The 13,683-nt window shown below is 41.5% G+C and overlaps 1 protein-coding gene across 4 annotated transcripts in view; it reads left to right on the top strand.

Moving 5' to 3' along the window:
- Positions 1 to 274: 274 nt before the first annotated feature.
- hhat (hedgehog acyltransferase) overlaps positions 275 to 13,683 on the top strand; it is a 347,651-nt gene continuing 334,242 nt past the window's right edge. For all 4 annotated transcript variants that reach the window (XM_041182203.1, XM_041182189.1, XM_041182212.1 and 1 more), the window contains exon 1: positions 275 to 968. In XM_041182203.1, coding sequence (XP_041038137.1) covers positions 845 to 968 — 124 coding nt within the window. In that variant the 5' untranslated portion in view covers positions 275 to 844. The remainder of the gene's footprint in view (positions 969 to 13,683) is intronic.

The raw sequence follows: 13,683 nt of genomic DNA, 5'->3' as shown, positions 1-13,683 counted from the left end.
TAGGGCGGATGCCAGGGCCATTTACGCTGCTGTTGCCCATCTTAGTTGGCTTAAAGGGAAGTTGTCACGTTGGCTGAAGAAATCTTGAAAGTTGAAATGTTTTAATTTGCCACTTTTATTAACATATCAAACAGCACTTGTGGCCCTTCAAAGTTTAACCCTTTGTCATTTTGTAATTTGTGCATTATAATAGCTTTTCCGTATCTGGGCGACCATATTATATCCTCAATATTACACTCAGTTGGAAATTCCTGAAGTGGTGAAACAGCTTCAAACCTGATTTTCTTTGCCCATCCAGGACTGGAGGGAGAAATAATCTACCGCCTTATATTTAGAATTATAATAAATCCTCGCGCAAAATTCACCACTGAAACGTCAAAAACTACTTTTGGGGGGTGGGGGCGAATCATGAGTTTCGGTCCCTTGGATGTACAGTCCTCCCGTTTTCAAAACCACCAGGACGCGGAATTAAACTGAACACTACCAAATATTCGGAGTCGGAACCAACCGCCGAGCGGGTTGGCAAACGAGAACTGTCGGCGAACTCACCCAGTTTCCCTCCAGAGCCCATTCGAGGCTGCAGCCGCCGGTTTGTAATGGTGCAGCCGCAATCAGGCCTCGGGCGGGAAACCTCGTCCGTCGGCTGCTAGGCACTCAAACAAGAGAGAGGCGACAAAAAAAAAAGTCCGGCAGCGGCCCGGGTGAGGCGGGCGCGGGCGTTATTTTTGATGCCCTGGCTAAAGCGGCTGGAAAAAGCCCAAAAACCAGCCTGTTATTGTTGTTGCTGCCTTTGTTTTCCAGCCGGCTCCTTCGGCCCCCTGCGCCACCGGGGTTTGGCCGAACGATGTCCCGCAGCGGAGGGAATTGGCGGAGCCCATCTCTGCCCACCTGGGAGCTGACCTTCTACCTGACCATCACCGTCGGATGCCACTTATACTCTTTCCATGAGGTGTACAAAGTCTCCAGAAGTAAGAGCGCTCCACCACCCCCTTGTCCCGCTACATAGCTGCCAGCAAATCACATCATCTGCGCCGCCTAGGAGTAACTTTTTTAAATTCAATTATATAGACATATATATTTATTTATTTATTTAAATTAATTCAAAAAATGTTGCAGGCACCTTCTGTACTGGCTAGTTTTCTTTTTGTCTCTCTGGATCAAAATAAGCAGTCGAAAGATTTTAGAGAAAAGATGAAAAATCAAATCAAATCAAATCTGAATCCAAAGATTCAGAACGTGCGTCTCAGACACAAATACAAAAGCCAATTGCAGCAGATGCTGGAAAACCTGAAGTGAAGACACAAGACGCTTGGATGGAGGTACTCAGCAGGTCAGGCAGCGTCCGCGGGTGGGAAACAGAGTTAATGGGCCAGATTTTACAGGGTGCCATATCCACCACCCCCCCCCCCCCCGCCCCTTCCCCCGGCTAAGTAAAGACATTCAGGAGCCCGCCCCACATAACAGCCGCTGTCCCTCAGCCACTTCAGCCTGAGGACCAGCCTTCTCACCCCATCTGTCAGCAAGTCCCGCCTCAGAGAGCTGTCGGCCAATCTGATTGTCCGGCCGCTCTGCAGCCCCACCAGCACCAGGTTTGAATGGTGGCCACTGCTGAGATTAGAGCCAGTTCCCAAATAAGAGGTTGTGGAGGCTGGATGCTGATACGAGGTATCGGTGCTTGGCCTAAATAGCCAAGTGGTTATGGTACTGGGTTTGTAACCCCAAGATCAAGAGTTCATATCTCACAATGGGAAACAATGTAACTTCATCTGAAATGACAGATGGAAACATGTTTTTAAAAGATTATCAAGAGTTCAAATCTCACAATGGCAAACTATGAAACAATGTAACTTCATCTGAAACAGATGGAAACGGGTTTGTACTCGAAAGAGTTACAAGGTATCGGTGGGGCCTAGCTGTCAGGGAAGGGAACCCCAAAGGAGGTTGCCACCCCCATGACTGACACCAGTAAAAGCTGCTGGGCTACCTGCTGTGCGTGGATCTCCCCCTGCTGTGGGTAAAATAGTGGTGGGGGCAGGATGAGACAGTTAAGTGGCCATTAATTGCTGATGCCTCCATTGCCCCCCCCCCCCCTTTGTAAAATAGGGGACAGTTTGGGGGCAGGCAAGTGACTGCCGGGGAGACTACTTGCTGGATTTTACAAGCCCCCGCCACCTTCAAACCTGCTGGCAGGGGAGCATAAAATCCAGCTCAATGTTTCATGTCTGACCTTAATTCGGAATAGAAAAAGGTTTGAAGTATAATAGGGTTCGAGAAAGAGGGAAGGGTGGGAAGAAGAACAATAGGGAAGGTCTGTGATAGGATGTAGGCAGAAGAGATTAAATGGCAAAAGGTTTCATGGTACAAGGCCAAAGGCAATGATAGTGGAGACACCTTTACTTGTCCCATTACAGTTCCTACAAGGAATAAGGTGACTGTCCCAACACTGTTAACCACCACTGCAGTTTCACAAGTGAAGCAACAGCAGGAGAATTTCTTCTGATAGAGGAGGATTTGAAATGAATGAACCAGTGAGGATTTGAAAATTCTACAGGCAGGCAACGGTGATACACATGTAACTGTTGAAAACTGTCAAAATTTGCAGTGACTTTACAGAGAAAGGCTTATCTGCTATCACTGCAAAAATACTTGAAAGAGAATAGTGCCAAGTGTGCATGAATTAGTCATCCATTTGACCAAGGGACACAGCATAAACTCTTCAGATTGGCATTGTCAGTGATCATGTCAGACAATGAACCATCTCTCTTTGTCTCCAGATCCAGTTGTGTTTGAAGTGGTCATAAGCCCGTGAGCTAAGAGACTCACAGATAGATATAGGATTGCTGATATGGTAATTGAAAAATGTATCATACTTGGACACTCTTCTAAGGCTAGCAATGAGGCATTTTACTCCGATAAGACTTTCTGCGTGCAGAAAGGATGATAAGGATTTTTAATACTAACAAAAATCTATCAACCTCAGTTTTTACATTTTCAAGTCCTCTAGCCTCAGCAGCTTTTCTTGAGGAGAGAGTTCATATATTGACGCCCCTTTGTATGCTTTGACATCCCACTGAATTGTTTAGTTTTAATTATAAATTCATGTCCCCTTGTCCTGGACTCCCCACCAGATTGAACAGTTTCTCCCTATCAACTCTTTCAAATTCATTAATTAACTTAAACATCTCAAATAACCCCTTAATCTTCTATGTAACAATTGGGAATTAAGGGTTTATCAAGTTGTTTGGGTCATGCAGTTTTCTGCAATATTACACTGCCAAGAATATCATTGGTACTAAGTTAGTTTGTACCTTAATTTTGAAGAAAATGTATATAATTTTTATACTGTATGTATTTAGGTGCACCTGTTACTTCCTTCGAAAATTTTGATTTCATCCATTCAACACCCGCGACCAGTTGTGTGGAGTGCACTCTTAAATTCTAATAGTTAACACTAGGGGGCAGACCTTGAATGCCCTCTGAAATTCCATTCTTGAGCACACTTATGAGATTTTAATTTTCTCTCTTAATTGACTGTTTCCAATGTTTAGTGAATGTTCCTACTTTGGTTGTTAGAGTTTGCACCTATTATGACTGTTGTCAGTTCATTTTCTCTGTCTCTGCCATTGTGGCTAGTGAGTTTCTTAGTTCAGCTTTCCATCATGTGACTAAAAGGGCTTTTTTTAAAATTAAAAAAGTAAATAAAAACCCTCCCAGCTACCTATTCCTATTTTTATTTGTTCTTGGGACGTGAGTGTCACTGGCGAGGCCAGCATTTATTGCCTATCCCTAGTTGCCCTTGAGAAGGTGGTGGTGAGCCTCTTGAACTGCTGAAGTTCATGTGGTGTAGGTACACCCACAGTGCTGTTAGGGAGGGAGTTCCAGGATTTGACCCAGCGACTGAAGGAATGGCGGTAGAGATTGCAGGTTGGAAGATGCTATCAAAGGAACATTTGTTGCAAATGTTACTGTGCCATTGTGCGCTGTGGTGGAGGGAGTGAATGTTTCAGCTGGTGGATGGGGTGCCAATTAAGTGGATTACTTTGTCCTGGATGAGTGTTGTTGGAGCTGCACTCATGTAGGTAAGTGGAGGATATTCCATCGCACTCCTGACTTGTGCCTTGTAGTTGATGGAAAGGTTTTGGGGAGTCAAGAGGTGAGTTACTTGCTGCAGAATTCCCAGCCCCTGACCTGCACTTGTGCCCACAATATTTATATGGTTGGTCCAGTTCAATTTCAGGTCAATGGTAACCCCTAAGATGTTGATAGTGAGGGATTTAGTGATGATAATGCCATTGAACATTATGGGAAGATGGTTAGATTCTATCTTGTTGGAGATGGTCATTGCCTACACTTGTGGCACGAATGTTACTTGCCACTTATCAGCCCAAATATTGTCCAAGTGTTGCTGCATATGGGCATGAACTGTTTCAGGATCTGAGGAATTAAAAATAAGACTGAACACTGTGTAATCATAAGTGAATGTCCTTACTACTAACCTTTTGTTAGAGGGGAGGGCATTAATGAAGCAGCTGAAGCTGGTTGGGCCTAGGACACTACCCTGAGGAACTCCTACATCTATGTCCTGGAGCTGAGATGATTGGCCTCCAACGGCCACAGCCATCTTCCTTTGTGCTAGGTGTGACTCCAACCATCTATTTTGTTTATTGTAGGCACTTAATTGGTCAGTGGCAGGCCTCCCCTGGGATCTGGGATCAAGTTGTCTATTATAGTTAAAAGATGAATTTAATACTGCATTGCATTTCTTTGTGACTCTCTCTCTCTCGCTCTCGGTCTCTCTCTCTCTCCCTCTCCCTCTCCCTCCAGGTACAAATCCCCAAGGGTGCATTGGCAATAGTGGACTTCTGTGTTAATCTTGCTGTAGTGTGTATTATGGATTGAGAATGTTTATGTTTTCACTTGGTAGCTATTTCTACAGGCTGCAGAGAAGATGCTTCCCATTCTTGTATCTCAAAGGCATTAATGTCAGCATTAAGGCTATCCTTGGATGATTTATATCATGTTCAGCAAATAAACTATTAGTCATTCTGTACATCAGATATCTTTGTTGGCTATCGGGACATGTTAATTTCCTTCACCCAGGTGGTTCAAACAGATTAGTGGGCTTTTTGTGAAGGCAGCAAGTCATTTCCTTAATTAACAGATATCCTATAGGATAGGATCTTCGGTTTGGCGAGCGGGGGCGGGTCCTGCTTGCTGAGGTGTAAAATGATGCGCGGTGATGTCGGGCGTGCGTCCCAACGCCACTGCGCGTCATTTAGATTTTCAGTTCAGTGGGCCATTTAAAAAGCCAATAAAGCAATTAGCTGAGCTGCTCGTCCAACGTTAAGGTTGTGCTCTGTGCCTCAGGGAGATTTCTGTGCTCTTTCGCACATATGCGAGAAAGTGCGCACTCCCTGACTCAGGCAACCACCCCCCCTCCTCCCTCCCAGCCTGCACAGAGAGCGCTCAGCGCTTCCGGGCGCATGTCACGCTGGGCGGGCCTTAATTGGCCCGCCCACGTAAAATGGCGGCGCCCAGCTGACCAGGGGCACCGATCAGCTGCGCGCCTGCCCGCCCCCACACAGCCCCCCCCACCCCAACAGAGAGAAAATGATCCCCATAGGGTTGTTTCCACTGTTTCAGTAATATTTGTTGGTCAACTGCTATTTGAATCATGAACGACTGACCAGTAGCTATAATTAATTACCTGTTATGAACTTTTTTTTTGGTGGATATGTTTAAGGAAATTTGAAGCAACATTTGAGCTGTGTTACCATGAGAAATCAGCTTGAGGCCATAAGGAGTTTAAAAAAATTGCAGGTTTCTGCACTAGACAGTGTTTTAAAAAAAACAATTTATTGGGCTAGATTTTGCTGGAACAGTGAGGCTAGCACTGTTATTATAGTGTAAAGTGGACAGCTAGTTGCACACGCACAGTTAAATGTGGAATTCCAGAATTCCTGAGTTAACCTGGTCCTCCTGAAAGCACATGATTCTGGTATCATATGGAGTAGTGTTTATTTATCTATCATTCAAAGTATTTTTAAATTTATAGACTGAGTCAGGGTAGAATGCAGATTCTAGCATTTTCCAAAGTTGAAATGCTGAAATACATTGACAAGCTTCAGGCAGTTGTTGCATTTACCTAGCTTTTAGGCAAGTAATGATACTATCTGATTTGTAAGAGACTGGACATCTGTTCTTGGGAGCAGTCAGTTAATCCAAGGAGAATATCTAGTGTAAAAACACCACTCTAAAGGCTTTGGCAATTCCCTGCTGAGATCTTAGTAATAAGTAGGTGGGCAGAGATCCATTCTGCGGTGCTACGTGCCTGCATGTTTCATTATACTGCATCTTCACTAATTAGCAGTAGTTTGCTATATGGGCACATGACAAACATTGACTGAAAGTAGTGAGCAAACTGAATAAGAATATTTTAGTAATTCATTGTATGACCATAGTAATCCTGCAGAATAGAAACCTAAAGATAAATGATGACTCATCTCAGTTGTATGTGACGTATTTTTCTAATGTATTTCATGCACTAGACAGCGCTTTAAAAAAATAATTTATTGGGCTAGATTTTGCTGGTGAGGCTAGCACCATTATTATAGTGGACAGCTATTTCCAGTGGTTGCACATGCACAGTTAAATGTGGAATTCCAGAATTCCTGTGTTAACCTGGTCCTCCTGAAAGCACATGATTCTGGTATCTCATTGAAATACCTGACATTGAAATACATGGAAAGATGTGAAATTGCTGCTTACATGATCTATACCCTCTGAAAAAGTTAGAGCTTGTTTATTCCAGTGTGTGTTCATTCTTAATGGTGTAATAAATCTTGATTATTGCCAAACAACCTCTCTGGCATTGAAAATTAACAAGTATGGAGTAACATTTCTTCGGATTTTAATTATTACTGGAAATATAAAAAATTGTCTCTTATATCTTTCTTTCCTAATGCAGCCTTTCTTTCCCCCTCTATTTTGTTTTCAGTACGTGATTTGACATTGAATTAATTATTCTAACTGACAATCCCTTGTTTAAACTCTGCAGTGTTCATTGATAATTCTTCAAGTGGATTGTTTGCCCTATTCACAACAGTCCCAGATGCCCTGTAGACAACATCGTGTTTTTGATGTTTGTTTGGCTGAGATGAACTTCCAATTTAAAAGCTCATTGCAAGTCTGCATACACATTGCAATGAATGACTGCAAAATACACCACCTGGCATACATCATTTGCAGAAAAGTTTGATTGGTTGAAGTTGTATGTATGTTTTTGGCAAATATTTTGGTGTAAAATATTTAATGATGTAATTCACTAGAATGAGAAACTTTTCGAAATGTTTAATTCAGAAGGATTGAACATGTTGCATGCAGTTTTAAACCCTGGGTTTTAAAAAAAAATAATCTCCCTTGAAAATTCATACACATTAAATTGTACTGATCAGTTTATATCTTTTATTTGCTGTTTTAGAGAACACAACCTTTTTCTAAATGTTGCTTTGTATCTAATTCCATCTCTTCCATTTCCCATATTTTCCAGTAGAACTCACCTTCCTCTGGACAGCCTTCCATCACTCTTGGCTCACTAGTGATAATCTGGGCAGAGACCACTTTGTGTATCAGTCTGATCCTGGCAGAAATGGATCTCTAATTATTGATTGTAATAATTTTTTTTTCTTTAAAAAACATTACATTTTTCATTTAAAACACACACACTGTGATTGTGTGGCTACAGACAACAAAGCATTTTTACCCTAAAGACAATTATGAAATTTCACAAGTAATTTTAACTTTTATGATCGAGCAAAAAAAAAACTGCTGGCCAAACTACAATATCTCTATTAATTTTCCTGATACTAAAAGTTAAACTTATCTACAAGATATTATACTATCCCTGTTCTCATCTGGTATGTTTTAATTTTATTTGGAATTGGTTCAGATTAGATAATTCTCAATATTTTAATATTGGGATTCAGTATAAGAGCTATTGATAACATTTTAAGATCTTTGCAAGTCAACATATTACAAGTGAATATTGTGCTTTTGGAAGTTCCAGATTCCCCATAATTACACATCTGGGGGAATATTTACTGGCCTGGATTTTGCTGGGGCTTTTAACATACAGACTGTCAGCATCTGAAATCATGAAGTTGTGGTATGTCACTCACTAGTCTGCTGGAGGTTGCTTTGTGCCCCCCTGCCCTCTCTCTCCCCCCTCCACCATCAGCGATCAGCAATTGTAGAAATCAGTTGATCTGCTGAGAATGCTCCCTTCCTCGCTCACATTGCTGTTTGAACAAGGTGTAAGTTTTTAATGGCAATCTGAGTGACTATTTCTGAAGAACAGAATTCATTAATATGATTGGCTGCTTAGACAGCTTGATGATATCACTAGAGCTCCACGCTGGAAATCCTCATTAGAGAGCGCTACAATCCACCACATGACAAGGGGAGGTAAACTTCTCACCACAGAGATCACTAGATCTCTCAGTGAGCTTTCTTCAGTGTCAGCGACAAGCGTATTTGCTTTGCCACTGATTGTACTCAGACATATTGCCCTCGATTTGTGCAATCTTACTATAAGGGGTAGGGAAGAACGAAAGCTTTTAAAGATTTGTGACAAGCAGGTTTTGCTTAAAACCATATTGTATTTCTTAAAGGTCAGCTGAATGTGAGATTCAGAGGTTTCTTTTTCCTGAACTATTATATGTGTTCTCAAAATCTAGTAATTTACTGAAGGTCACATTTTCACGTAATAGAAGGACTGTCACCTCTGACAGGATCTTTTCTAAATGTGCTCACTGAGCAGGTGGCTAAGCACCTGTGTATATTGTAAACTTATTGCAGAATATTTGTTATTCTTAAAATTGTAAAACCTTACTTTGAATCACTCCAAAAAAAATGAATGGAAACACCTGTATTTGCTTTGGAAGAAGAACAAGGCCCTTTATTTTGCTCTTCTGACAACATCTGTTGATTCCGTTTTAGCCACCTACAGATCAGCTGTGGAATTTTAATATTCTAATTATTTGACACTATGGGTAGAATTTTAACCATGGCACACCATTCACAATAGGAAGTAATTGTTTCACATTACACTTGTAAATATTTCACATTACATTGTTTTCACTTTATTCATCTGTGCATCATTGTTATTTGTTGAGACTAGCTTGGTCAGGGAGCTAAATGTACTGGCATGCATCATGGTTGGCGCTAATTGATGGTTACAGGGTAGTTACGGACATTTCCTTTACTGTGGAAGAAACCATGCTGTGTTTTTGCATTCACTCTTTATTGAATGTTCATGTTGGTGTCCAGTGTTGTACTTGCCACTCACTATGGGACCTGGCTGAATTTGTAGACTCGGGACAATGCCCAAGATCACTCTCAGTGAGTATAATTGAAATGTTGTAGGTGAACTCAAAGCCCTGTAAGGACTCTGTCAGCCAACACCCTGAGATGGATATGTAGCCAGTACTGATGCCACCCTTTATGCCCCTCATTTTCTTACTTCGACTGGGCCCTTCCTGCTTCCACTTTCATGCTCTCGACCCCACTCTCTGGCCTCCTTGGATCGCTCTTGCACTCCTCCATGCCCCTGACCCCACTTTGCAATTCCCCCCCAACCATCAACTAATGTTTGCCAAATCTTGAATCTCCATGCAAGTTGCCATTCTCCTGCTCCCCTCCCTCGTGCCACAGAGTTTAACAAGGAAAACCCTGACCTCAGACATAACTGCACAAAACCGACTTGCTCGCCACCTTTAAGTGAATGTGAACTAGGAGCCACGAGATTCTTGTGGGCTGCTGACTTTATCTTGAAAGCAGGACGTAAATGCAAGAGCCTAGTGATTGCATATGGTTCAGTAGTTTTGGGTATATTCTGTGCATGCTTGATCCTTAAGCAAATTTGAAAGAACATCCTTTTTATTCCTTTGAATTTTTTTGGAGGCGATGTTAAACCCTCTATTCTCTCAGGTGGATGTGAAAGATCCCATGACACTATTTTGAAAAACTGGGGAATTCTCCCTGATGTCCTGGCCAATGGATTTCCCTCAATTAACAGCAATAAAAAGATTTTTTGGTGTTATGATTTTGGTAAAGATCAGCCACTTTTTTTTTTAAGTAGAAAAAATTTAAAATCCCAGGTATTTACTAAGAGAATAAAACCACAAGATCCCACGGTTTTAAACAGAAGAATTTTTATTATACAAGAGTCAACAAAGCAAACACTAAATACAATTTTTCCTATACTCTGACATCCAGAATTAACAATGGGTAAACATGAATTAATAGGAAAATTGTGGATGAATATCAACTATCAACTGCACCTTAAATGCCAGATACAACTAAGACTGATTTTATAAATTGTCTCAGCAGTCCACTCAGATTTCATGGATCACTGTGAGTCACAAAAGTCCTTCAAACTCTGTCTTCTTCACGAGGAATTTCAGGTCCTCTCCTCCTAGGAGCTAGCCTGATCTTCAGCCCACAGTTTTACTCCACCCGAGTTCCACGGGTACAGTGCTTGCCAAAAGGTACACTGTTCTAGGTCTCTCTCAGATCTACTCCCAGATCTAGCCTTTTACTCATTTTTTTCAGCTGCGCCAACCTTTTTCTAAAACTGTGTCCCACTGTGTTGGTCAGACTACACTCAAGCCCCTATTCACAGACATCATCTCAGCTCCTCAGCTGAGCTGTTGCTGCTGACAACTGCTGTTTAGACTTATCTGTGTCCTGTAATATCCGGCAGAAGAGTTCAGCCTCTGCCCTGACGCAGAGCCTGATGTAAAATAAACTTGGCACATTCTGTATCTTAAATGTTACAATCTCCAGTCAACCAACTGTCAGTCCCACTGGTGCTAAATTACAATGGCTGAATATCCTCACTCTGGTTATTTTTCACATTGTTATTTGTGGCACAATGCTGGACCAAAATTGGCTGCATTTTCTACATCACAACAGTAACCACTTCAAAAGCACTTAATTGGCTGAATGCACTTTGGGACATCCTGGGGTCATGAAAGGTATTACATAAATGCATGTTGTATTTTTTCTTTATCCTCAATATTATTGTAGCTCTTTTAATATCCCGACTAACTGGGAAATAAATTACGTGGAGCACCAATGTGCCACAGAACGGAACGTATATTTGTACCCATGATTATCTATGATACCTGACTTTTACTGAGTGGAGGTAAAGCACTTCCACACAACATGGAAAGAAAGTTGCTTATTGGGTGTTCTTTATATAAAAAAATGATTTAAACTTTATACATTGTAATCATTCCTTTTCAAGTTTTTAGCTAAAGTCACCATCAAAGACATTAACAGATATCGTTATTGTCCTTTTGTACTCTACAGTCATTCCTTTACCATTTATTATATTCAGAAATTAAAGTTCCACTTGCCTTGCATGGCATATGTTAATCTATTGAACTTCAAAAAATGCAGTCCTTAAATTCTTTGTCTGAACAATAAATCGACAAAGCCTTGAGGTGCTCTGTGTTTCAAATTGTTACATGCTTTGTTTGAGGAACAGAAACTAGGTGGTTTTCTCTCAGCCTGGGAAATCTGAAGAATAGGAATTAAATTATTTAAAAAAATGGGAATTAAAGAAAAATCTCATTCCTAATGATGACACATCGTTACAATGCACAGGAGTTTTTGTGACAATCTGTTTTCATGGTGATTTGCTGTTTTTGAGGGCTGCCAGTCTGCTTTGAATTGCGATACATGTCCAGTGTTTTCCCTTTGCTCGCCAGCCAACCTGTATTTTGACAACAATGCTTTTTGTTATACATCTGACAACATGTTGATATTTCTTACAAATCACCTGCAGACCATCTGTACAATCCTGATGCACCTGATAACAAAACAAATTTTCCCTCCACTCACAAAACTGGTTTACAGTTAACATGTTTGCTCAAAGGAATTATATTCGACATCAATTGAAAATTTAAATGCGTAAAAAGTTTGGAAGTAAACTTAGATGAATTGGTTATAGATTACTGCTCTCTTGTTGCTCGGGGTGGCTTCTTCTACAGAAGTGTAACTTTCAGAGGACTAGAGAAATTCACAAAAGGCCAAGGCTGCTTTTCTTCAACTAGTCTCTGAATACTTTGCTTTCTGATCAGAAAATGAAAGAGCTGAAATCAATATTTTTGCTAATTTTAGTGGAACAGTAGACTCAAGTTTAAAAATAGTGTTGCATTTGATTCACTAGACTTGTGTACCAATGATACATGCATAGAGAGAAAGTTGTAGGAAAATTGATTTGAAGGTTCTGATGATTTGTTACGATAGCTTTGGAAAAAAAACCAATGGAGAGTTTAGCTTAAAATTGTCTGTAGTGTCAAATTTCATAGGATAATTAAAACATTGAACCAGATTCTTTAGTTAAAAACAATGGCAATGACCAGAAATAGCTGTTTCACAAGCAGGCTGCCAGATAAAGTTCGAGATCCACAAAGTCATACCACCTATTGTAAAGGTGTTATTTAAATGTAAGTTGCAACATTAGATTGGAATCACGATTTCTGTGAAATCTGAGCGTACAATATTGGATAGATACTTGCAGTAAACTTCCCATATTTTAATTAAATTGTATATTTTAAAGCATGTAGCAACAAAATTGTTCTGGCACATTGTGGAAATCATTGCCTTTTTTTCTTCAGGAGGAGAATAAATTTCCTGAGATTTGTCTTTTACATATGTCAGTTTGCAATATCAAACATCATATCTATCTTAATTATGATATACCTGTGTTGTGTTATGGGTTTGTTTGGTGTCTTATGGATGAGATCTTGAGACTTATATGTTTAAACATGAACCATTTATTGGTAATCCTTAACTATATTGTCTCTGAAATTTGTTCAAATCTCGAACAGCTTGCTTCATTGAAGATTTCAGTTTATCTTGCATTTTCAAAGGTCTATACACAGCTTGAATCTTGCGCTTCAAATCTTCCAGCCCAGCTCTGATGTGAACATTTTCCTGTAGAACAGGTTCATTTACTTTTTGCACATTTTGCTTCTTTTGAGTTACTTCAGACAGCTTTCCTTCATTCACAGCCATCTGCTCACTCTGCACTGCCATCTGCTGTTGCAGTTTGGGTACTGTGTCAGCATTTTCAAAAAACTCTATTTTTACACCTTTTAACTGTTTCTTGGCCATTTCTTTCTTCTGCATAAAACTTGTTGGCTTGTGCATTTCATTCCACTGACATGGTCGGCGACCACCTTGAGTTTACTTGGATATTGTCTCCCTCGCCCTGGAGTCTTCTGTCTCCCTCGCCCTGGGGTCTTCTGTCTCCCTCGCCCTGGGGTCTTCTGTCTCCCTCGCCCTGGGGTCTTCTGTCTCCCTCGCCCTGGGGTCTTCTGTCTCCCTCGCCCTGGGGCCTTCTGTCTCCCTCGCGCTGGGGCCTTCGGTCTCCCTCGCGCTGGGGCCTTCGGTCTCCCTCGTGCTGGGGCCTTCGGTCTCCCTCGCACTGGGGCCTTCGGTCTCCCTCGCGCTGGGGCCTTCGGTCTCCCTCGTGCTGGGGCCTTCAGTCTCCCTCGCGCTGGGGCCTTCGGTCTCCCTCGCGCTGGGGCCTTCGGTCTCCCTCGCCCTGGGTCCTTCGGTCTCCCTCGCCCTGGGGCCTTCGGTCTCCTTCGCCCTGGGGTCTTCTGTTGC

This window comes from Carcharodon carcharias, chromosome 2 (assembly GCF_017639515.1).
Source record: "Carcharodon carcharias isolate sCarCar2 chromosome 2, sCarCar2.pri, whole genome shotgun sequence".
Lineage (NCBI taxonomy): Eukaryota > Metazoa > Chordata > Chondrichthyes > Lamniformes > Lamnidae > Carcharodon > Carcharodon carcharias.
This window is presented reverse-complemented; position numbering and strand designations above follow the sequence as displayed.